We start from the raw sequence: 25,849 nt of genomic DNA on the forward strand, positions 1-25,849 counted from the left end.
GTAATGCAGTGTTCTATTTCTGGTGTGTAATGCAGTGTTCTATTTCTAGTGTGTAATGTAGTGTTGTATTTGTAATGTGTAATGTAGTGTTGTATTTCTAGTGTGTGTAATGTAGTGTTCTATTTCTAGTGTGTAATGTAGTGTTCTATTTCTAGTGTGTAATGTAGTGTTCTATTTCTAGTGTGTAATGTAGTGTTCTATTTCTAGTGTGTAATGTAGTGTTCTATTTCTAGTGTGTAATGTAGTGTTCTATTTCTAGTGTGTAATGTAGTGTTCTATTTCTAGTGTGTAATGCAGTGTTCTATTTCTAGTGTGTAATGTAGTGTTCTATTTCTAGTGTGTAATGCAGTGTTCTATTTCTAGTGTGTAATGCAGTGTTCTATTTCTGGTGTGTAATGCAGTGTTCTATTTCTAGTGTGTAATGCAGTGTTCTATTTCTAGTGTGTAATGTAGTGTTGTATTTGTAATGTGTAATGTAGTGTTGTATTTCTAGTGTGTGTAATGTAGTGTTCTATTTCTAGTGTGTAATGTAGTGTTCTATTTCTAGTGTGTAATGTAGTGTTCTATTTCTAGTGTGTAATGCAGTGTTCTATTTCTAGTGTGTAATGTAGTGTTCTATTTCTAGTGTGTAATGTAGTGTTCTATTTCTAGTGTGTAATGTAGTGTTCTATTTCTAGTGTGTAATGCAGTGTTCTATTTCTAGTGTGTAATGCAGTGTTCTATTTCTAGTGTGTAATGCAGTGTTCTATTTCTAGTGTGTAATGTAGTGTTCTATTTCTAGTGTGTAATGTAGTGTTCTATTTCTAGTGTGTAATGTAGTGTTCTATTTCTAGTGTGTAATGTAGTGTTCTATTTGTAATGTGTAATGTAGTGTTCTATTTCTAGTGTGTAATGTAGTGTTCTATTTCTAGTGTGTAATGTAGTGTTCTATTTCTAGTGTGTAATGTAGTGTTCTATTTCTAGTGTGTAATGTAGTGTTCTATTTCTAGTGTGTGTGATGTAGTGTTCTATTTCCAGTGTGTAATGCAGTGTTCTATTTCTAGTGTGTAATGTAGTGTTCTATTTCTAGTGTGTAATGTAGTGTTCTATTTCTAGTGTGTAATGTAGTGTTCTATTTCTAGTGTGTAATGTAGTGTTCTATTTCTACTGTGTGTAATGTAGTGTTCTATTTGTAATGTTGTAATGAGTGACGCTCTCCTCATCCTCGGATGAGGTGAGGAGAGAGGGATCTGAAGACCAAAACGCAGGCTTTGGGAAATAAGCCATCTTTATTATACAATATGATGGCAACACGAAACGAAACACTTTCAAACTACAAAACAAGAAAACGACGTTGAACGAAACCTGAACATAAACTTACATAACTAAACATAAACTTACGTACAGGAAACGGACGACATCGAAACGAAACGAAACAAACAAACGCTACAGTCCCATGTGGTACGAACGTACATACAGACATAGGAGACAATCACCCACAAACAAACAGTGAGAATGCCCTACCTAAATATGACTCTTAATTAGAGGCAAACGCAAACCACCTGCCTCTAATCAAGAGCCATACCAGGCAAACCAAAACCAACATAGAAACAGATAACATAGAATGCCCACCCAACCTCACGTCCTGACCAACTAACACACAAAAACTAACATAAATAGGTCAGGAACGTGACAGTACCCCCCCCACAAGGTGCGAACTCCGGACGCACCAGCACAAAGTCTAGGGGAGGGTCTGGGTGGGCATCTAACCACGGTGGTGGTTCAGGCTCGGGGCGCGGTTCCCACCCCACCATAATCCATCCTAACTTCCTCCCTCCAAGAATGTCCACCCTCTTTTGACCCCCACAAAATTCCCTTAACAACATATCTAATAGGGACAACACCGGGACAGAGAGATAAATCAAGAAAGAGGGATAGATAAGAATATAGAGATAGATGAAGATAGAGAGGGAGATTAGGATAGAGGGGCAACTCCGGACTGAAAGGCAGCTCCGGACAGAGAGACAGCTCTGGACTGATGGGCAGTTCTGGGTATCCAGCCTTTTCAGGCTGAAGGACAGCTCATGGCTGACTGACGAATCTCGATGCTCATGGCTGGCTGACGGCTCTCGACGCTCATGGCAGGCTGACGGCTCTCGACGCTCATGGCAGGCTGACGGCTCTCGACGCTCATGGCAGGCTGACGGCTCTCGACGCTCATGGCAGGCTGACGGCTCTCGACGCTCATGGCGCTCTGACGGCTCTGGCTGCTCATGGCGCTCTGACGGCTCTGGCTGCTCATGGCGCTCTGACGGCTCTGGCTGCTCATGGCGCTCTGACGGCTCTGGCTGCTCATGGCGCTCTGACGGCTCTGGCAGATCCTGTCTGGTTGGCGGCTCTGGCAGATCCTGTCTGGTTGGCGGCTCTGGCAGATCCTGTCTGGTTGGCGGCTCTGGCAGATCCTGTCTGGTTGGCGGCTCTGGCAGATCCTGTCTGGTTGGCGGCTCTGGCAGATCCTGTCTGGTTGGCGGCTCTGGCAGATCCTGTCTGGTTGGCGGCTCTGGCAGATCCTGTCTGGTTGGCGGCTCTGGCAGATCCTGTCTGGTTGGCGGCTCTGGCAGATCCTGTCTGGTTGGCGGCTCTGGCAGATCCTGTCTGGTTGGCGGCTCTGGCAGATCCTGTCTGGTTGGCGGCTCTGGCAGATCCTGTCTGGTTGGCGGCTCTGGCAGATCCTGTCTGGTTGGCGGCTCTGGCAGATCCTGTCTGGCTGACGGCTCTAGCGGCTCCTGTCTGGCTGATGGCTCTAGCGGCTCCTGTCTGGCTGACGGCTCTGTAGGCTCATGGCAGACGGGCGGCTTTGCAGGCTCATGGCAGACGGGCGGCTTTGCAGGCTCCTGGCAGACGGATGGCTCAGACGGCGCTGGGGAGACGGATGGCTCAGATGGCGCTGGGGAGACGGATGGCTCAGATGGCGCTGGGGAGATGGATGGCTCAGATGGCGCTGGGGAGACGGATGGCTCAGATGGCGCTGGGGAGACGGATGGCTCAGATGGCGCTGGGGAGACGGATGGCTCAGATGGCGCTGGGGAGACGGATGGCTCTGGCCGGATATGGCGCACTGTAGACCTGGTGCGTGGTGCCAGAACTGGAGGCACCGTGCTAATGACAAGCACCTTCCTACTAGTGCGGGGAGCAGGGACAGGGCACACTGTATTCTCAAAGCCTACTCTATCCCTGATGCGTGGTACCGGCACTGTTGACACCGGGCTGAGGACAAGCACATCAGGATTAGTAGGGGGAGAAGATACAGTGGGTTCAGGGCTCTGGAGACGCACAGGTAGCTTAGTGCGTGGGCCCGGAACTGGAGGCACCGGGCTAGATACACGCACTACAGGGAGAGTGCGTGGAGGAGGAACAGGGCTCAGGATACGCACTGGTAGCCTAGTGCGTAGTGTATACACTGTAGGTACTAGGCTGGGGCGGGGAGGTGGTGCCGGAAATACCGGACCGTGGAGGCGTACTGGCTCTCTTGAGCATTGAGCCTGCCCGACCTTACCTGGTTGAATGCTCCCGGTTGCCCGACCAGTGCGGGGAGGTGGAATAACCCGCACAGGCCTATGTAGGCGAACCGGAGAAACCATGCGTAAGGCCGGTGCCATGTATGCCGGCCCGAGGAGACGCACTGGAGACCAGACGCGTTGAGCCGGCCTCATGACACCTGGCTCAATACCCAATCTAGCCCTCCCAGTGCGGGGAGGTGGAATAACCCGCACTGGGCTATGCACTCGTACAGGAGACACCGTGCGCTCTACTGCGTAACACGGCGCCTGCCCGTACTCCCGCTCTCCACGGTAAGCCTGGGAAGTGGGCGCAGGTCTCCTACCTGCCCTTGGCCCACTATCTCCTAGCCCCCCCCCAAGAAATTTTTGGGAATTACTTACGGGCTTTTTTGGCTTCCGTGCCAGACGCGTTCCCTCATAGCTCCGGTTCCTCTCTCCGGTAGCCTCCGCTCTCCTCAGTGCCTCCAGCTGTTCCCATGGGAGGCGATCTCTACCAGCTAGGATCTCCTCCCATGTGTAGACACCCTTTCCATCCAAAACATCGTCCCATGTCCATTGCTCCTTTCTCTCCTGTCCCCTACTCCGTTTCGTTTTCCCTTGCCGCTTGGTCTTAGCGTGTTGGTGGGTGATTCTGTAATGAGTGACGCTCTCCTCATCCTCGGATGAGGTGAGGAGAGAGGGATCTGAAGACCAAAACGCAGGCTTTGGGAAATAAGCCATCTTTATTATACAATATGATGGCAACACGAAACGAAACAAAACACTTTCAAACTACAAAACAAGAAAACGACGTTGAACGAAACCTGAACATAAACTTACATAACTAAACATAAACTTACGTACAGGAAACGGACGACATCGAAACGAAACAAACAAACGCTACAGTCCCATGTGGTACGAACGTACATACAGACATAGGAGACAATCACCCACAAACAAACAGTGAGAATGCCCTACCTAAATATGACTCTTAATTAGAGGCAAACGCAAACCACCTGCCTCTAATCAAGAGCCATACCAGGCAAACCAAAACCAACATAGAAACAGATAACATAGAATGCCCACCCAACCTCACGTCCTGACCAACTAACACACAAAAACTAACATAAATAGGTCAGGAACGTGACAAATGTGTAATGTAGTGTTATATTTCTAGTGTGTAATGTAGTGTTCTATTTCTAGTGTGTAATGTAGTGTTCTATTTCTAGTGTGTAATGTAGTGTTCTATTTCTAGTGTGTAATGTAGTGTTCTATTTCTAGTGTGTAATGTAGTGTTGTATTTCTAGTGTGTGTAATGTATTGTTGTATTTCTAGTGTGTAATGCAGTGTTCTATTTCTAGTGTGTAATGTAGTGTTCTATTTCTAGTGTGTAATGTAGTGTTCTATTTCTAGTGTGTAATGTAGTGTTCTATTTCTAGTGTGTAATGCAGTGTTCTATTTCTAGTGTGTAATGTAGTGTTCTATTTCTAGTGTGTAATGTAGTGTTCTATTTCTAGTGTGTAATGTAGTGTTCTATTTGTAATGTGTAATGTAGTGTTCTATTTCTAGTGTGTAATGTAGTGTTGTATTTCTAGTGTGTGTAATGTAGTGTTCTATTTCTAGTGTGTAATGCAGTGTTCTATTTATAGTGTGTAATGCAGTGTTCTATTTCTAGTGTGTAATGTAGTGTTCTATTTCTAGTGTGTAATGTAGTGTTCTATTTCTACTGTGTGTAATGTATTGTTCTATTTCTAGTGTGTAATATATTGTTCTATTTCTAGTGTGTAATATAGTGTTGTATTTCTAGTGTGTAATGTAGTGTTGTATTTCTAGTGTGTAATGTAGTGTTCTATTTCTAGTGTGTAATGTAGTGTTCTATTTCTACTGTGTGTAATGTAGTGTTCTATTTATAGTGTGTAATGCAGTGTTCTATTTCTACTGTGTGTAATGTAGTGTTCTATTTCTAGTGAGTAATATAGTGTTGTATTTTTATTTATTTATTTATTTAATTTTTTTTTTTAATTTTATCCCATTTTCTCCCCAATTTTCGTGGTATCCAATCGCTAGTAATTACTACCTTGTCTCATCGCTACAACTCCCGTACGGGCTCGGGAGAGACGAAGGTCGAAAGCCATGCGTCCTCCGAAGCACAACCCAACCAGCCGTACTGCTTCTTAACACAGCGCGCCTCCAACCCGGAAGCCAGCCGCACCAATGTGTCGGAGGAAACACCGTGTACCTGGCCCCCTTGGTTGGCACGCACTGCGCCCGGCCCGCCACAGGAGTCGCTGGAGCGTGATGAGACAAGGATATCCCTACCGGCCAAACCCTCCCTACCCCGGACGACGCTATGCCAATTGTGCGTCGCCCCACGGACCTCCCGGTCGCGGCCGGCTGCGACAGAGCCTGGGTGCGAACCCAGAGACTCTGGTGGCGCAGTTAGCACTGCGATGCAGTGCCCTAGACCACTGTGCCACCCGGGAGTCCCAGTGTTGTATTTCTAGTGTGTAATGTAGTGTTGTATTTCTAGTGTGTAATGTAGTGTTCTATTTCTAGTGTGTAATATAGTGTTCTATTTCTAGTGTGTAATGTAGTGTTGTATTTCTAGTGTGTAATGTAGTGTTCTATTTCTAGTGTGTAATATAGTGTTGTATTTCTAGTGTGTAATGTAGTGTTGTATTTCTAGTGTGTAATGTAGTGTTGTATTTCTAGTGTGTGTAATGTAGTGTTCTATTTGTAGTGTGTAATGCAGTGTTCTATTTCTACTGTGTAATGCAGTGTTCTATTTCTACTGTGTGTAATGCATATCTCCACCCTTATGTATATGTTACTGCCAAATATGTATTTATACAGTATTTGTCTGTATCAGATTGTGGTTATGTATCTGTTCTATTTCTGCAGTGTGTATATTGCAGGTCATTATCTATCTGTTCTATTTCTGCAGTGTCTATGTTGCAGGTCATTATCTATCTGTTCTATTTCTGCAGTGTCTATAATGCAGGTCATTATTTATCTGTTATATTTCTATAGTGTCTAATGAACTGCAATATACACAGTGTAGAAATAGAACAGATAAATAATGACCTGCAATATAGACACTGCAGAAATAGAACAGATAGATATTGCAAGTCATTATATATCTGTTATATTTCTACACTGTATATTGCAGGTCATTATTTATCTGTTCTATTTCTGCAGTGTCTATGTTGCAGTTCATTAGACACTATAGAAATAGAACAGATAGATAACGACCTGCAATATAGACACTGCAGAAATAGAACAAATAGATATTGCAGGTCATTATATTTCTCTTCTATTTCTACACTGTGTATATTGCAGGTCCATATCCAGCTCTGCATGTCTATGATTCATTCCCCAGACTATCACTATCAGTGGCAGTTACCGATCCCCACCATTATACACACTGTGTAATAATGTGCATCCAAGTGTGTGTGTGTGTGCATGCATCTCCCAAAATAGGCCTACTGCTCTCCCCTTCTCTGAGCAGGATCAGGTAGGAGGGAGATTCCCCACTGCTTATCGTCAATACAGCTGTCAGCACACACACACCTACACACACACACTCTCTCCTCTCACTCTCTCTTACTCACTATCTCTCTCTAACACACACACACACACTCTCACTCCCTCTCTCTCATTCCCTCTCCTCTCGCTCTGTCTCTTACTCACTATCTCTCTCTAACACACACACACTCTCACTCCCTCTCTCTCATTCCCTCTCTCCTCTCGCTCTGTCTCTTACTCACTATCTCTCTCTAACACACACACACTCTCACTCCCTCTCTCTCATTCCCTCTCTCCTCTCGCTCTGTCTCTTACTCACTCTAACACACACACGCACACGGACACACACACACACACACACAGACACACACACACACACACACACACAAAATAGCAATGCTCCCTTCAGGTGAATCGATAACAGTGTGTATGTGTGTTATTTCTCATACCTGAATGTTAACACGGTGTTCCTTTTCTCCTCTAAACAGGTCTGTGGTTAACCAGCTGCAGCCATGTGTGACCAGACGTTTTTGGCCATCACCTTCGGGCCGTGTGACAGCTGCTCGGAGAACCGCCCCTTGATGAATCTCTACATCAAGACTGAACCCATCAACTACTGCTCACTATGCATGGAGATTGTACGTCCCTTTACCCATGACCTCTAACCTCTGACTCAAACCAATCTTACTGCTCCATCCTGGACCAATAAAATCCTTTAAGATCTTCACAAGTTCCCAGGGCTAAGGGCTAGATTTGAGATTCTTTATGTATTTTTAGGGGGTTGGAGAGGGCCCCATCTGAGAATGCAGCCTCCCTATCTGTCTGATATACCGTAGCAGCGAGCTTCTTTCAGCACACACACACACACACGTGCACACATACACACTCACACCATTCCTGGATGAATTCACCACCTCATCTTATCTGTCCTCCCTTCTCTCTGGCAGCTCATCCACACACATTGTCTTTCACTTCTCTAAACAACAATAGGTGCAAATACACCTTTCAAAGGAAAATAACATACATTTAAACAAGGAAACTGCAATGTGGTAAAATAAAATAAGGAAAATGTGATTTTTCTGTCAAGTATTTACATGAATATTTTTAGAGGAAAGTTAGGCTATATTTAGTGCAATTTCTACCAAAGACGGTCATAGTGGCTTCTCTTGGGCAAGAAAACCAGAGATATAGAAAGAGGGAGAGAGAGAAAGAGGTAGAGACTTGCCAGAGAGCGAGTTAGACAAGAGACAGGGAGAGCGGGAGAGAGAGGGGAGAAGGAGCACATCAGCGCGGCAGCAGAATCAGGGGCATATTCATTAGTCCAAACAAAAACGAGAGTTCATATTGGAAGAAGTCAGGTAGGCCTCTCTCCGTTTCGTTCCGTTTGCTTCCGTTTAAGAAACGTTTTGCCACAGAATCGGCGTAATGAATACGCACCAGCTGTAGGAAGGCAGAGCCGCCTTGACGGGGGCAGCCAGCGCGCGACTAAAAACGTCTGCTCTTGCCGTTCCCTTTTCTGTCCTTTCCCCCGTTCCCTTCTTTCGTTCCTCCTCTCTAAAGATGGCGTGCCAGGGCCTTGCGAGCGGCGAGACTCTGAAGTCGCTGAAGGCGGAGAGCGAGACGCTGAGGAAGAAGCTCGAGGAGGAGCGGAAGAAGCTGCACGATGTGGAGTGTAAGTTTAATGGGAGGGAGAGGGGCCTCGCGATGCACAAAATGTTTACTGACTGTACACTAAACATGAAAGTTATGCAGCAACTGTTATTATATCCGTTATTATATACGAATGGAATTTGATATTCATGCCAAAAATCATCTGATATGTAATTTCCAGGCGTGCAGAGATTTGCCCATGGCCAGAATATAGTTAATACAGTGCATTGCAGGAAAGTTTTCCTGCAACAGGGTGATCACATAAAGATCCTATCTATTAATTTACACGACAATTCATTGTGATTACTAGAGTTTTTAACCGTGTGTGTGTGTGTGTGTGTGTGTGTGTGTGTGTGTGTGTGTGTGTGTGTAGTGGAGAAGGTAGCTGAGAAGGCGGAAGCTCTTGGTGAGTTAAACATGAAGACTCGGAGGACACTGAAGGGCCATGGCAACAAGGTGCTCTGTATGGACTGGTGCAAAGACAAACGCCGCATTGTCAGCTCCTCACAGGTATACACACACACACACACACACACACACACACACACACACACACACACACACACACACACACACACACACACACACACATACACACCATCCCACATTTTAGCCATGAACTGCTCCCCTTTCCTCCCTCCCTCTATTGTCCCTCCCATTTCTCTCCTGCCTCTCCACCCTATCCCCCTATCCTCCTTCTATTCTACTGTAATTAGTGTGTTTTGGTCACAACCCTGTCCATGGTGCTGAACTCCCTGACTCCTCTTTCATCAATTACTCGTCCTCTTCATTCCTCCCTTCTTCCCTTCTTCCCTTCTCTCCCCTCTCTCCTCCCTTCTTCATTCCTCCCTCCCTGCCTCCTCCATTCTCAGACACACTGAACATGTTGTTCTCACCAGCCATTTAATGCTCATCTCTCCCTGTATGTCCATGTGAACTGTATGCTTCTTTTCCTTGTCTTCTGTCTACCAGGATGGGAAGGTCATCGTATGGGATGCTTTCACTACCAATAAGGTTAGTAAAAGCAGCCTGAGTGTGTATGAGTGCACTAATGGCAGCCTAATCCAGTCCCATGGTGGAGCGGTCTTAACCAGGCTTATTTACGTTAATGTATATGCACACTGTGTTCTAGGAACATGCAGTGACCATGCCGACTACGTGGGTGATGGCGTGTGCCTACGCCCCCTCTGGCTGTGCCATCGCCTGTGGGTGAGTCTGACTCTAACCTCTGACCTTTAACCCCTTAGCCCCAAGAAAGGTATTGGCTTGATGCTAAAGTACTGGCTTGATGTTATAGTAACGCCGAACAAATCTGTCTGTCTGTCTGTCTGTCTGTCTGTCTGTCTGTCTGTGTCTTTCTTTCTGTCTGTCTGTGTCTTTCTTTCTTTCTGTCTGTGTCTTTCTTTCTTTCTTTCTGTCTGACAGGGGATTGGATAATAAGTGCTCGGTGTACCCTCTCTCATTGGACAAGGACGAGAACTTGTCGGCCAAGAAGAAGTCGGTTGCCATGCACACCAACTACCTGTCCGGCTGCACCTTCACCAACTCTGACATGCAAGTTAGGGACTAGACACACACACACACACACACACACACACACACACACACACACACACACACACACACACACACACACACACACACAGACACAGACATAGACACACACAGACACAGACACAGACACACAGACATAGACATAGACATAGACACACACACACACACACACAGACATAGACACACAGACAAAGACACACACACACACAGACATAGACACACACACACACACACACACACACACACACACACACACACACAGACATAGACACACACACACAGACACACACACACACACACACACACACACACACACACACACACACACACACACACACACACACACACACACACACACAGACACAGACACAGACATAGACATAGACACACACACACACACACACACACACACACACACACACACACACACACACACACACACACACACACACAGACATAGACATAGACACACACACACAGACATAGACACACAGACATAGACACACACACACACACACACAGACACAGACACACACACACACACACACACACACACACACACAGACACACACACACACACAGACACACACACACACATACACACACACACACACACACACACACACACACACACACACACACACACACACACACACACACACACACACAGACATAGACATAGACACACACACACACACACAGACACACACACACACACACACACACAGACATAGACACACACACACACACACACACACACGCATACACAGACAGACAGACAGACAGACAGACAAGGAGGGAAGGAAATTGATTTGAGATTTTCAGAACAAGGAGGAGAGAATGAATAGAGGAGGGAGGAATAGAGGAGGGAGGAATAGAAGGAAGGAAATATTATATGTTTAAGGCTGTTAGTAATTCATCTGTGCTGGACAGGAGAGGAACTGTTGAGAATTATAGCTGGATGAGGAGAGAGTGATGAGAGAAAGCGTGAGAGAGAGGAGAGACAGAAGAGGAGAGGAAACAGAGAAGTGGCCCATAGAGAGAGATGGCCCTCCATTGTGAGTGTATTAATAGACATTAAGAGGCCTTTATCTGTCAGAGCTGAAAACTCATACCTAAGGGCACATACACAATCTATGTCTCCCTAATGCACTGGGGTCTGTTGGTGGGTGTTGAGCTGTGAAGACGTGTGTGTGGTGTGTGTGGTGTGTGTGGAACAAAGCACAGGGCTGTGGAGAGTCGAGACTACATTGCCCCAGTCAATCTCAGTTCAGTCTCACTTTCATATCTTTATTATCTGACAGGGATGTTTCATATCTTTGTTTGACTGACAGGGGGATGTTTCATATCAACCGTTTGGTTCCTAGTGAATACACAGTTAGCACATTTGGTTCCTTGAAAGTTGTAGGAATGTATGTTTTTGGTTTCACGTTGGTTGCGAGAACGAAGCCATATGTTTCTTGACCAGTAAAACATATTTTTTAATTTAAATGTTCTGAGAACAGAAAATAACATTTAGCCTGTTCTGGGAATGTTTATTTTTAGGTTGTAGGGAGGTTGTGAGAACTTTTTACTCTGATTCCTTGAACGTTTTCCTAACACTGTGAGAATAGACATTCTAGGTTATTTGGAGGTTTTAGAATAACTTCCTTAAAACTTTCAATGAATGTTTCAATAAGACATTTAATAACACTGCTAGCTTATTTTGGGTTAACTTTTTTGAAGTCCAAGCATGATTGGGCACATAGAAATTAATTTCCTTAGTCATTAATCATGCAAACACATGTATTTTTTTGACACTGCATCAATGTTCTCTATCCATGGAATTAGTCCACTGCGCCACCAGGATGGAGCTAGCATGCCATCTTATATAAAGCTGTTCATTTTGTCTATTCAAACAGACCCCGTTTCAAAGGAAATAAGCACTCATTAAGATAAGGTGTGGCCAATTAATGGGCTTGGCCAACACACCTGAACACACTTAACAAGAGAGGATAGAGAGAGTTTTGTTGATGCTAAGAACAGAATGTATATGTTTTTAAATAACTTTCTTAGAATGTTCTCTGAACGTTACTAAAGTATTCTTGTAGTTTTTATGGTAATTTTTCTTAACGTTCTCGGCTCAATTTGAGAACTTTACTTTAAATAGAACCATGTGGAAACCTGTAGGAAACGTTATGCTGAAGTACTGACATTCACACAGAAGAACGTTGTTTCTTAACGTTCTATTAATTATTTGAGAACATTCCCAATGTCAAGAACATTACCAATATTGAAATGCAATGTAACCATGTTTGAACTTTTAGGAAACGTTCTGTTAAAGTAATGAAATACCAATACAATTATGTTTTTTTGTCAAGTTCCTTAAATGTTTTGAGAATGTTCAAAGCCAAGCAACTATCCTGCACCATTCCCAGAAAGTTGTGGGAAGGTTGTATGCAAAATAACCATGGCACAACCACTCACTAACCAAGTTCTGGGAAACATATGGTTCTCAGAACGTTGTGGGCTAGCTGGGTACACCCCAGTCGTTAACCAGCTCTGTGTAATGGCCGTAGATTAGTTATATAACCCCAAACTACCACAAAAGGGTAGTAGGATCACACATTGCCCTATGTTTAAGAATACATCATTGTGTGTGTTTCAGTATTGTGATAAAGTGTGTTGCTGTGTGTGTTTCAGTATTCTGATAAAGTGTGTTGCTGTGTGTGTTTCAGTATTGTGATAAAGTGTGTTGCTGTGTGTGTTTCAGTATTGTGATAAAGTGTGTTGCTGTGTGTGTTTCAGTATTGTGATAAAGTGATAAAGTGTGTTGCTGTGTGTGTTTCAGTATTCTGATAAAGTGTGTTGCTGTGTGTGTTTCAGTATTCTGATAAAGTGTGTTGCTGTGTGTGTTTCAGTATTCTGATAAAGTGTGTTGCTGTGTGTGTTTCAGTATTGTGATAAAGTGTGTTGCTGTGTGTGTTTCAGTATTGTGATAAAGTGCGTTGCTGTGTGTGTTTCAGTATTGTGATAAAGTGTGTTGCTGTGTGTGTTTCAGTATTGTGATAAAGTGTGTTGCTGTGTGTGTTTCAGTATTGTGATAAAGTGCGTTGCTGTGTGTGTTTCAGTATTGTGATAAAGTGCGTTGCTGTGTGTGTTTCAGTATTGTGATAAAGTGTGTTGCTGTGTGTGTTTCAGTATTGTGATAAAGTGTGTTGCTGTGTGTGTTTCAGTATTGTGATAAAGTGTGTTGCTGTGTGTGTTTCAGTATTGTGATAAAGTGTGTTGCTGTGTGTAGATCTTGACGTCCAGTGGTGACGGTACCAGTGCGCTGTGGGATGTGGAGAGTGGTCAGCTGCTGCAGAGTTTCCACGGTCACTCTGCTGATGTTCTCACTCTGGACCTCGCCCCCTCTGAGACTGGAAACACCTTCGTCTCCGGGGTCAGTGTGTGTGTGTGTGTGTGTGTGTGTGTGTGTGTGTGTGTCTCCTATCTCTCTGTCCCTCCCCTAACATGTCTGTTTGTTCGTTCCAGGGTTCTGATAAGAAGGCTAACGTTTGGGACTTGCGCTCAGGGCAGAACGTCCAGTCGTTTGATACCCACGACTCTGACATCAACTGTGTCAAGTAAGTAGCAGCATCAACATCCACCCTTTATACAGCTCCACTATCTACAGATCACCTATCCTTATAGTATCCACATAATCTCTCAGTACAGCTAACAGCATCCATCGACCCTAAACCTAACCCTTTTTATTATTGTCTTTTATTGAACCTTTATTGAACCAAGTCAGTTAAGAACAAATTCTTATTGACAATGACGGCCCTTGTTCAGGGGTAGAATGACAGATTTTTACCTTGTCAGCTCAGGGATTCGATCTAGCAACCTTTCGGTTACTGGCCTAACGCTCTAACCACTAGGCTTTCATACAGCTTAGTGTACACATCAACCTCTTTACTCCTCTCTCTCGCTTTTGCTCTCCCACTCTCTCGCTCTCTCTCTCTCCAGGTACTACCCCAGTGGCGATGCTTTTGCCTCTGCTTCTGACGACTCTACCGTGAGTTTATAACACACTTATACACCCTACTTAGTGCACTACTCTTGAACAAAGCCACATAGTTTCCACCAAAAACCTCTAATCAAAGGTAGTGCACTATAAAGGGAATAGGGTGTCACTTGACAGATGATGGACCTTTGATGTGATTCTGTGGGTTGTTTGTGGCAGTCGGACACTCTGTCTCAATAACACCGTTGAGTTAATAGGATCTCTGGGAGAGAATTGATTATCTTACACTGGTCAAACACCGCTCTTTCACATCATACAGTACATGTGTCAAAGCATCCCACTGTTTTACATTACTACACGGGTTTGTATTGTTTTAAGAAGTGTTATTCAGGCCAAGGAGCAAAAATACAATACATTACAATATAACTTTATTTTACATCATGGGAAAATTACAATGTAACTTTATTGTCTCTCATTAGGAAATATGCTGGGCCTTTGAGTTCACTGCACAGACAGAAACAACAACTAGCATGTGATGGGTTAAATAAAAAATTAAATTAAAATGTCCCATTGATTGTGTGTGTGTGTTCCAGTGCCGTCTGTTTGATCTCAGGGCTGATCGGGAGGTGTCCATCTACTCCAAAGACAGCATAATATTTGGAGCCGCCAGTGTCGACTTCTCTCTTAGTGGTAAGATGTGGACAATAGTCAGAAACTGTTTGACAAATAATACCTCTTTATTAGCTTTCTCTCAACAGAGACTAGAGTCAACTAAGCATCCTTTGGTCCCCCGATCATGAACAGATTTACAATTATGCTGTTGGACATTTACTGGTGTTGTTGTGTTATTATTGGATGTTGTGCCAGGCAATCTTTCCCATCTTCACTTTGCCTCTTTCACTTTCTTTCTTACCGGGTGTGATGATGCAATAGATATACTGCCTTGGCCTTTATAGCGGTCAAGGGATTTGATTTGATCTGATTTTGTGTGTAGGCCGAGACTGGATTCTATCCCCAAAAATGTTATTCCTCTGTGTGTTATACACTGCTCAAAAAAATAAAGGGAACACTTAAACAACACAATGTAACTCCAAGTCAATCACACTTCTGTGAAATCAAACTGTCCACTTAGGAAGCAACACTGATTGACAATAAATTTCACATGCTGTTGTGCAAATGGAATAGACAAAAGGTGGAAATTATAGGCAATTAGCAAGACACCCCCAATAAAGGAGTGATTCTGCAGGTGGTGACCACAGACCACTTCTCAGTTCCTATGCTTCCTGGCTGATGTTTTGGTCACTTTTGAATGCTGGCGGTGCTCTCACTCTAGTGGTAGCATGAGACGGAGTCTACAACCCACACAAGTGGCTCAGGTAGTGCAGCTCATCCAGGATGGCACATCAATGCGAGCTGTGGCAAGAAGGTTTGCTGTGTCTGTCAGCGTAGTGTTCAGAGCATGGAGGCACTACCAGGAGACAGGCCAGTACATCAGGAGACGTGGAGGAGGCCGTAGGAGGGCAACAACCCAGCAGCAGGACCGCTACCTCCGCCTTTGTGCAAGGAGGAGCACTACCAGAGCCCTGCAAAATGACCTCCAGCAGGCCACAAATGTGCATGTGTCTGCTCAAACGGTCAGAAACAGACTCCATGAGGGTGGTATGAGGGCCCGACGTCCACAGGTGGGGGTTGTGCTTACAGCCCAACACCGTGCAGGACGTTTGGCATTTGCCAGAGAACATCAATATTGGCAAATTCGCCTTTGGCGCCCTGTGCTCTTCACAGATGAGAGCAGGTTCACACTGAGCACATGAGCACATGTGACAGACGTGACAGTCTGGAGACGCCGTGGAGAACGTTCTGCTGCCTGCACCATCCTCCAGCATGACCGGTTTGGCGGTGGGTCAGTCATGGTGTGGGGTGGCATTTCTTTGTGGGGCCGCACAGGCCTCCATGTGCTCGCCAGAGGTAGCCTGACTGCCATTAGGTACCGAGATGAGATCCTCAGAGCCCTTGTGAGACCATATGCTGACACATGCACATTTGTGGCCTGCTGGGGGTCATTTTGCAGGGCTCTGGTAGTGCTCCTCCTTGCACAAAGGCGGAGGTAGCGGTCCTGCTGCTGGGTTGTTGCCCTCCTACGGCCTCCTCCACGTCTCCTGATGTACTGGCCTGTCTCCTGGTAGCGCCTCCATGCTCTGAACACTACGCTGACAGACAGAGCAAACCTTTTTGCCAGAGCTCGCATTGATGTGCCATCCTGGATGAACTGCACTACCTGAGCCACTTGTGTGAGTTGTAGACTCCGTCTCATGCTACCACTAGAGTGAGAGCACCGCCAGCATTCAAAAGTGACCAAAACATCAGCCAGGAAGCATAGGAACTGAGAAGTGGTCTGTGGTCACCACCTGCAGAATCACTCCTTTATTGGGGGTGTCTTGCTAATTGCCTATAATTTCCACCTTTTGTCTATTCCATTTGCACAACAGCATGTGAAATTTATTGTCAATCAGTGTTGCTTCCTAGGTGGACAGTTTGATTTCACAGAAGTGTGATTGACTTGGAGTTACATTGTGTTGTTTAAGTGTTCCCTTTATTTTTTTGAGCAGTGTATTATTGTAGAGGTACAAAGTCTTTCATTTTAGTTTTTATATGGCTGTATAAAGATGACAGTTTATTATCAAACTTGTGATAGAGATCACACTTCAGCCAAGAGGGGAATTTAATCCAGTTGTGATGAGGGAGAGGGAATTACCACTCTGCCATTTTGGAGTTTTACTACATTTTACCACCACTGTATTCCATGGAACTTAGAGCTGTTTATTATTCATTCTATCCACTCTATTAGCCTCTGTCAAATGCACTGTAATACATCTGATCTGTGATATCCTCCAGCATATTGGGGAATATTCTAGAATCTGACCCTTTCTACCCCTCTATCTCTGTATCCATCTTTCTTTCTCTCTCTCTCCACCCCTCCTCCAGGTCGTCTGTTGTTTGCTGGCTATAATGACTACACCATCAATGTGTGGGACGTCCTGAAGGGGACCAGAGTAGCCATCCTGTTTGGTCATGAGAACAGAGTCAGCTCACTCAGAGTCTCTCCTGATGGGACCGCTTTCTGCTCCGGGTCCTGGGACAACACTCTACGGGTGAGACAAGAGGGCTAGGGGGGTCGGAAGGGAGATGAAACAAGGAGGGACAACACTCTACGGGTGAGACAAGAGAGGTAGGGGGGTCGGAAGGGAGATGAAACAAGGAGGGACAACACTCTACGGGTGAGACAAGAGGGCTAGGGGGGTCGGAAGGGAGATGAAACAAGGAGGGACACCACTCTACGGGTGAGACAAGAGGGCTAGGGGGTCGGAAGGGAGATGAAACAAGGAGGGACAACACTCTACGGGTGAGACAAGAGGGGTAGGGGGTCGGAAGGGAGATGAAACAAGGAGGGACACCACTCTACGGGTGAGACAAGAGGGCTAGGGGGGTCGGAAGGGAGATGAAACAAGGAGGGACAACACTCTACGGGTGAGACAAGAGGGCTAGGGGGTCGGAAGGGAGATGAAACAAGGAGGGACACCACTCTACGGGTGAGACGAGGGGTAGGGGGGTCGGAAGGGAGATGAAACAAGGAGGGACAACACTCTACGGGTGAGACAAGAGGGGTAGGGGGGTCGGAAGGGAGATGAAACAAGGAGGGACAACACTCTACGGGTGAGACAAGAGGGGTAGGGGGGTCGGAAGGGAGATGAAACAAGGAGGGACAACACTCTACGGGGGAGACAAGAGAGGTAGGGGGGTCGGAAGGGAGATGAAACAAGGAGGCACAACACTCTACGGGTGAGACAAGAGGGCTAGGGGGGTCGGAAGGGAGATGAAACAAGGAGGGACACCACTCTACGGGTGAGACAAGAGGGCTAGGGGGGTCGGAAGGGAGATGAAACAAGGAGGGACACCACTCTACGGGTGAGACAAGAGGGGTAGGGGGGTCGGAAGGGAGATGAAACAAGGAGGGACAACACTCTACGGGTGAGACAAGAGAGGTAGGGGGGTCGGAAGGGAGATGAAACAAGGAGGGACAACACTCTACGGGTGAGACAAGAGGGCTAGGGGGTCGGAAGGGAGATGAAACAAGGAGGGACAACACTCTACGGGTGAGACAAGAGGGGTAGGGGGTCGGAAGGGAGATGAAACAAGGAGGGACACCACTCTACGGGTGAGACAAGAGGGGTAGGGGGGTCGGAAGGGAGATGAAACAAGGAGGGACAACACTCTACGGGTGAGACAAGAGAGGTAGGGGGGTCGGAAGGGAGATGAAACAAGGAGGGACAACACTCTACGGGTGAGACAAGAGAGGTAGGGGGGTCGGAAGGGAAATGAAACAAGGAGGGACAACACTCTACGGGTGAGACAAGAGGGCTAGGGGGGTCGGAAGGGAGATGAAACAAGGAGGGACAACACTCTACCGGTGAGACAAGAGGGCTAGGGGGGTCGGAAGGGAGATGAAACAAGGAGGGACAACACTCTACGGGTGAGACAAGAGGGGTAGGGGGGTCGGAAGGAAGATGAAACAAGGAGGGACAACACTCTACGGGTGAGACAAGAGGGGTAGGGGGTCGGAAGGGAGATGAAACAAGGAGGGACACCACTCTACGGGTGAGACAAGAGGGGTAGGGGGGTCGGAAGGGAGATGTAACAAGGAGGGACAACACTCTACGGGTGAGACAAGAGGGGTAGGGGGGTCGGAAGGGAGATGAAACAAGGAGGGACAACACCTTATTTAAAAAAAAATGTTTTATTTAACTGGGCAAGTCAGTTAAGAACAAATTCTTATTTACAATGACGGCCTACCCCGGCCAACGCTGGGCTAATTGTGCGCCGCCCTATGGGACTCCCAATCACGGCCGGATGTGATACAACATGGGCTAGAGAGAGGAGTAGAGGCTGACCTATTTGTGGAAAACCCTGGTTCTGCAGAGTCATGCGTCAGACTATCCCCACAGTACATACTTCTGTTTTCCACTTCAGGCACAGCCACAATATAGGACACGGAAACCACCACTGAGAGATGCTGTGGTAGTTGTTCTTCATTAATGTCTGTGGAAGTATAGTAACACAGCCATAGTCTTCTCTCTGGTGATCTCACTTACATCATTTTAGCAGACACGTTTATCCAGAGCGACTTAGTGGATGCATACTTTTTCATACTTTTCCCCGTGGGAATTAAACCCACAACCCTGGCGTTGCAAGTGCCACGCTCTACCAACTGAGCCACACAGGACCACTTCTTCTCCGAGTTGCTCTGCCTCATAATCTACACCGGTCTGACAAAGGAGGATTCTCCATCTCCCCCAAAATCTGATTCCTATCAAGGTTTCTTCCTTCCAGGGAGTTTTTCATTGTCACTATGCTGCTGCATGCTCTTTGGGGTCTGGACCGGGTTACTGTAATATACTTTTTGACAAGTGTTGTTGTTTAAATGTCTTATTGAATACAATGTAATGATGTTCTGTGCTCTTTCTCGGACAGATCTGGGCCTAGAGCTGCTGTGATGTCATCAGAGCGAGACCGAACCCCTGGAAGTCAGGGGTCAGAGGTTAAGGGTCAGGACCAGAGTCATGTGACCAGTCGACCCAGAGTGCCCATGGAGCACACCCTGCCGCAGAAAGAGTCTGCCTATAGAAACTATATTCAGTTACACACACACAATAATAAGCTATCTAGGTTTGACTCACAGAGACTATTTATTTGACTGAAGTTGGACTATACCAAATGCTCATCAGGTCAATGAGTTCCTAAAGCTTAGCAGTATTACAAATATTATTACTATTATAATACTAAAGTCAGTTGAGCACAGTTTTCCTCTACAGCAGGTCCTAGCCAATGCCATGCAGTACTGACTTTCCTGTATAGAAGCTAACTCACTGCCGCTTTTATGCTCCCTAGTCCCCCTTTAAACCTGCTTCACAGTCTGTAGTTTACCAGTCAATTAGTCTGCCCAGAGTGTAACTTGCTCAGATCTAAAGTGTAATACTATTGTTATATAAAACCAGACCATAGACTATGACTAGCCAGAGAGGGAGAAAGAGGGAGTGTTTGAAGTATTGTTCATTTGTAATCAGTCTTCTTGTGAAATAAATACATTTTATTTAAATTATTGATTAATGGTGTCTTAAAAGTTTGTTTTATCCCATGGTTATGGTGTAAATGACGAAGCGGATGATGATATGGAGACAGGTAACGTTATTTCCATTACATCTGATTCTCTTCTAGCGGAACGACAATAGAATTCAGGGAAATGCCATTTGTGTGACGTTGCTTAGTGAGAGTATAAAGTCTGGCGAGAGCCTGGTGAGGCGGAAATACGGTTGATGACAGCGATCCTCCTTCCGTCTGTACGTGGAGAAAGCAGTCTGATCGCTGGGAGGGTGAGCTTTTTGTTAACTTTTTCCTACCTAGAATATGCGATTTATTTTTCTTCAACTCGAACTATTCTTGAATAAGCGTGTCAAGCTTCGGTTTTACAGACTGAGTGAATGGATCGATGCGGGTTGAGCCACTGATGTTGTTCGCTGCCTTGGTTTCTCTGGTCCTTTGTGTCAATCAGTACTACGCTAGTTAGCTATCAGCTGCTAGCCAGAAATGTCTAACGTTCGCGAGAAGCCCTGCTTACTCATCCAAACCATGACTGGTTATCTATTTTCCAATGTTGATGTTGACAAGAAAATGATAAACAATCCAACCACTTAACGTTAGCTGGATAGATAATTTAGCTCGCTAGATTGCGATGCATGTATGTGTGACTTGCCTTCGATTTGACAGTCAAGCTAGCTACCAAGTACAAATATGTCAATTTTCTAGTCAATTCAGTTTGCTTTATACGGTACTGTAGTTGGCTAACGTATTAGTTCTAGCTACAACCTTGTTTCTTTCATGACACGTGCTGAATTAATCCAGACTTCAAGGGCTCTTAAATTAGACTTGACTGGCTTGCTCACATAGCCAGTTATTTAGCTAGCTAGTTAAAAAGCTAACTAGCCAACTGTTTACCGTTCTATTTACAGATTAGTTCAAGCAGGTCCAAGACTAGACATCAGTGTTAACCTCAAGTCACCGTGCTGCTTGCATCATATTGCTATGTGGTCTATGCAGCTCATTGGGAAACGTAGCTTTGCTTTCAGTCTTGAGTACAAGCCTCTTCTTGGTATTGCACAGAGGATGTCACCTCTTTGGGATTAGATTGACGTTGTTTCCAATAGACCATGTTGGGTGGGTTGTGGAAAGAAGCCTGCTGTATAATGTATTTCCTTTTAGGCATAACAATATGAATATTGATAATGTTTATTGATAATATTGATAATGTCTAGCCCCTGTAGTGTGGGCTGTGAGAAATGAACTGCATGTGATAATGTATTGATAGTGTTTCCTGTATTTATAATATCGTCCTGTTTGTGGGGGAAAAACTGTAGCAGAGGCCCATTCTGATATATAGGCTATAGATAATGTATTAACTATGTCTTCCTGTAGACCATGTCATGCGGGCTGTGGAAAGAAACCCTGGCTATAGCAGAGGACTACTTGTCTGTCTGCAGTATTATCCCTGCCAGTGGGTCCCGGAAAGCCCCGCCCGGTCCTCCTCCCAGCGACTCGGCTGCAGCCATGCGGCGCCAGGCCCGGGACATGGAGGCCAAGCACCGGGCCCGCTTCCATGCCATGGCACACAGCTTCCTGTGCCAATGCGGGCCGGACCCCTGCGCCTGTCTGAGGAGGGTGATGGAGGAGCTGGTGGGAGACGGACAGATGAACTGGGGGAGGGTGGTCTCTCTGTTCACCTTCACTGGTGTGCTGGTCAGAGAACTACAGGGAGAGGACATGGACCAGGGGCTGGGTAATGGCATGGGGCTGGGGGGGAAGGAGAGCTGCAGGGCGCTGGCGGAGACCATAGCAGACTACCTAGGAGAGGAGAAGAGTGACTGGATGCTGGAGAACAAAGGCTGGGTAGGTTTGAGCAGTGAGCATCACACACACGTGCTTATGGACACATGTGCACGCACACACAGGCTCATTTACTAAGCTGATGGGAATCTGGGCTCATATCAGCAGCACTAGTTCTCTGTCAAGCTAAGAGAAACAGTTGGACAATGACACCTTCTATTGTCATTAATGTCTGTGATTCAGACACCTTGTGGCTTCTTGCTATGTGGCTGCTGTTTGCTGTGTTAGTCAGTTAGTGGCATGAGCCAAGAATGTCTGAACTGTGTGTGTGCTACCAACACAATGTTCAGGTCTAACCCAAGAATGACTGCTTAAAACACAGGATTTTTATGGTACAAGAAATGGGACAGTTTCCGGACACAGATTAAGTCTAGGGGCGAAGGTAGCCCCGTGGTTAAGAACGTTGGGCCAGTAACGGGAAGGTCGCTGGTTTAAATCCCAGAGAGGACTAGGTGAAAAATCTGTCGATGTCCCCTTGAGCAAGGCACTTAACCTTAATTCCTCCTGTAAATCGCTCTGGATAAGAGGGTCAACTAAATGACTTAAATTACTGGAAGATTTTCAATGTAGTTCTGGATTAAAGAGCAAGCTCAATGGAGAATTCCCATTTGAAAATGATTGTCTGGGAAACTGGCCCTAAATTTGCCTTTTTAATGCTTATTAGAAATGGGTGTTTGACTTGTAATGTGTTACATGTCAGTAGGCTGTTGTCACAGTAGATTTATAAATGTATAACTCTTGAGTCAATACAGAGTGATTTTACTGTGGTGTGGACTATAAACCCTGGTTGTCTGAGAGGTCAAAGATCTACCTGTCACTTTAAAGAGGGTTTGTACAAGGTTGACACAGCCAGTATAGTCATATAAAGTGGATCAGGGGTAGTGAGGTTACTGGTGTACTCCAAAACAACATAGGACTGTAGTGCTGGGGTAGCAACAACACAGCTGCAGCTCAATTTGTTGACTGCTTTTGTGAATTAACCACACACACCTCCCCTCTAGCCAGCTGGTCCCAACAGCCGTATGTACTGTCTCTAACGTAACAGTCTAGTGACCGCCAAGCACACAACAATCATTAATACTCAAAATCTAGTCTGGATTAGTACAACAAATAGACTGATGAACACAACCAGCTGGGTCTGGATCAGAACAACAAATAGACTGATAAACACAACCAGCTGGGTCTGGATCAGAACAACAAATAGACTGATGGACACAACCAGCTGGGTCTGGATCAGAACAACAAATAGACTGATGGACACAACCAGCTGGGTCTGGATCAGAACAACAAATAGAATGATGAACACAACCAGCTGGGTCTGGATCAGAACAACAGACTGAACACAACCAGCTGGGTCTGGATCAGAACAACAAATAGACTGATTAACACAACCAACTGGGTCTGGATCAGAACAACAAATGGACTGATGAACACAACCAGCTGGGTCTGGATCAGAACAACAAATAGACTGCTGAACACAACCAGCTGGGTCTGGATCAGAACAACAAATAGACTGATAAACACAACCAGCTGGGTCTGGATCAGAACAACAAATAGACTGATGGACACAACCAGCTGGGTCTGGATCAGAACAACAAATAGACTGATGGACACAACCAGCTGGGTCTGGATCAGAACAACAAATAGACTGATGAACACAACCACATTTTCAAATTTGCCTTACTAATCACGACACAGGTCTGTTATAGCAGGGACTGTCCGCAGGCAGCTGTCTCTCGGTCTGAAAACTGAGAGGAAATGGGGCTTTTTGAGCAGTATTGAACTAAGTTTCTTGACTTCCTTATTTTGATCTCTAGCCTGGTCCTTTGATACACCATTGTGACCTGAATAAGTGTTCAATAATATATGGATCTAACCCTAATCCTCTCTCTTCTAGGAGGGCTTCTGTAAGTTCTTCCACACAGCAAGAGAGGTGAACCAGGACTCGTCCATGAAGACTGCCCTGTTTGCTGCTGCTGGCGTGGGCATCGCAGGGTTAACCTTCCTCCTGGTCCGCTAACACACAAGCCCTGCTGCATCATCAGTCTCCTTTCAAAGGGGTGGCAGTGTGGTAGGTCTTCAATGGGTTAAATGGTGTCACAACAGGGGCAAAACACTGTCTTGAAAATGAGGGGTGGGGGGAGAGACTAACTTAGGGCCAAAATATCTTTTTTGAATAGTGGATGGGACATGTCCCCCTTCACCCCCATGTGTCACACTGAAGCAGGATTTCATTACATGGTTTAGTTTCATTCATCAACTGAATGTTTACACATCTTTCAGCCCGCAGTAAAACCTTCAACTATTACAACTCTATTATTCAGTCGTACCTAGAGATTGTACCACAACAAACGAAAGGCCTTCTGAAATGATGGAATATGTCATATTATTAGTTTGCATATCTTTCCGCTGTTATGTTATTAAAATATAGTATTTTGTCAAAGCGAGCGCACAGGGACCACATGTTGTGTTGACCACAACTGGACTACTATAGTTGGTTGCATTTTGTTTGACCGGGCAGCTACAAAGATGACCATTTAGATGTCGATGGCTCCTTCATCCCTATATCAGGGCTATTCAAATCCAAGCCTGACCTTCTGAAGTAGTCCTGCTTTTCTGTTATACCTGATCATTAATTGCACCCAACTGGTGTCTCAGGTCTAAAGCCGTCCCTGGTAAGAGGGGAGGAATGAAAATCAACAGTGGAACTGGCTTGTAGGTCCAGATTTCAATATCCCTGACCTATATAGAAATGGGGTGGCATTTGGGACCAACCCCATCATTTTGTCCACTGCTTAGTGTCCTGACTTGTTTTTATTAATGTCCCTCTTGCCTTTCTACTTCAAGTAATGTGTGTGTGGCAAGAATATTTTTTAGTGTAATAAACATACATTAATATATTATATTTATATGAAATAAAAATGTTAACAGTGGCCATCTTTGCATTGCCACTTGGCAGATTTCATTGTTATTTTGTAGTTTTTACCTTTCTCTCTGTCTCGTCATGTTAGACATCCATTTCTGGTTTATAAAAACAGGGTTCTTCTACTCCAGGCCCGGAGGTCCACATTACTGGCCGATTCTTTTCTACCTGCTAATTGATTGATTGGCCAGAGTACATGGGTCCCGTCTCTGGTTTTCATTATCTCAGACGTGTTCAGGTCCTCCAGGCCTGCAGTTAAATATCCTTGGTCTATCTGTGTATGTTTATCTCTGTGTCTGAGATGGTAGGTCATGTTTTTCAGGGCTTTACAGACAGTGGTGCTACAGTGTGAGATGATATTAAGCATGTCTGCATCACAAATGCACCCTGTTCCTTATAGTGCATGACTTATTTATTTGTCTTTTTCTAAATAAAAAGTTTCAGTCATGGAGTTACAGTACTGTCTTTTTGTTAAGAGTGTGAGAGACTGCAGGATGGTAAAGACACTGATAGTCTAGGAGTCCTTTTGGTTTCACTTTGACTTCAGAACTCCTTTCTGGGTTCTTGTTACTGTCACTAGTGTTTATCAGCCTACACACTAGCCCCTCATCTCACCCACTCCTCCCCCATCACAGTCTTGCAGGCCTCGTGCTCCACATCTTGTCTCTTAGAATGAAAGTGCTGACTTGTATCCTG

The 25,849-nt window shown here is 45.4% G+C and overlaps 2 protein-coding genes across 2 annotated transcripts; both read left to right on the forward strand.

Annotated features, from left to right (window-relative positions):
* Positions 1-8,187: 8,187 nt before the first annotated feature.
* LOC129854613 (guanine nucleotide-binding protein subunit beta-5b-like) lies at positions 8,188-20,389 on the forward strand. Its single transcript, XM_055921872.1, has 12 exons — positions 8,188-8,401; positions 8,604-8,715; positions 9,067-9,203; positions 9,666-9,707; positions 9,826-9,902; positions 10,119-10,251; positions 13,528-13,671; positions 13,764-13,855; positions 14,238-14,286; positions 14,829-14,925; positions 17,221-17,387; positions 19,765-20,389. Exons 2-12 carry the CDS (start codon positions 8,604-8,606, stop codon positions 19,774-19,776), a joined length of 1,062 nt encoding a protein of 353 aa, XP_055777847.1. The 5' UTR covers positions 8,188-8,401; the 3' UTR covers positions 19,777-20,389.
* Positions 20,390-20,554: 165 nt separating this feature from the next.
* On the forward strand, positions 20,555-25,604 carry LOC129854615 (anti-apoptotic protein NR13-like). The gene is made up of 3 exons (XM_055921874.1): positions 20,555-20,663; positions 21,763-22,233; positions 24,128-25,604. The coding sequence occupies exons 1-3, from the start codon at positions 20,607-20,609 to the stop codon at positions 24,248-24,250; spliced, it is 651 nt and encodes a 216-aa protein (XP_055777849.1). The 5' UTR covers positions 20,555-20,606; the 3' UTR covers positions 24,251-25,604.
* The last annotated feature ends 245 nt before the right edge of the window (positions 25,605-25,849 follow it).

Source organism: Salvelinus fontinalis, chromosome 4 (genome assembly GCF_029448725.1).
Source record: "Salvelinus fontinalis isolate EN_2023a chromosome 4, ASM2944872v1, whole genome shotgun sequence".
NCBI lineage: Eukaryota > Metazoa > Chordata > Actinopteri > Salmoniformes > Salmonidae > Salvelinus > Salvelinus fontinalis.

Excerpts from the sequence above, each read along its gene's own strand:
- LOC129854615 (XM_055921874.1), top strand. The coding sequence starts at position 20,607 with ATGACAGCGATCCTCCTTCCGTCTGTACGTGGAGAAAGCAGTCTGATC. Across the intron at positions 20,664-21,762 it reads GCAGTCTGATCGCTGGGAGG|ACCATGTCATGCGGGCTGTG; the intron begins GTGAGCTTTTTG and ends GTCTTCCTGTAG. Across the intron at positions 22,234-24,127 it reads TGCTGGAGAACAAAGGCTGG|GAGGGCTTCTGTAAGTTCTT; the intron begins GTAGGTTTGAGC and ends TCTCTCTTCTAG.
- LOC129854613 (XM_055921872.1), top strand. The coding sequence starts at position 8,604 with ATGGCGTGCCAGGGCCTTGCGAGCGGCGAGACTCTGAAGTCGCTGAAG. Across the intron at positions 9,708-9,825 it reads ATGCTTTCACTACCAATAAG|GAACATGCAGTGACCATGCC; the intron begins GTTAGTAAAAGC and ends ACTGTGTTCTAG. Across the intron at positions 13,856-14,237 it reads TCTGACATCAACTGTGTCAA|GTACTACCCCAGTGGCGATG; the intron begins GTAAGTAGCAGC and ends CTCTCTCTCCAG.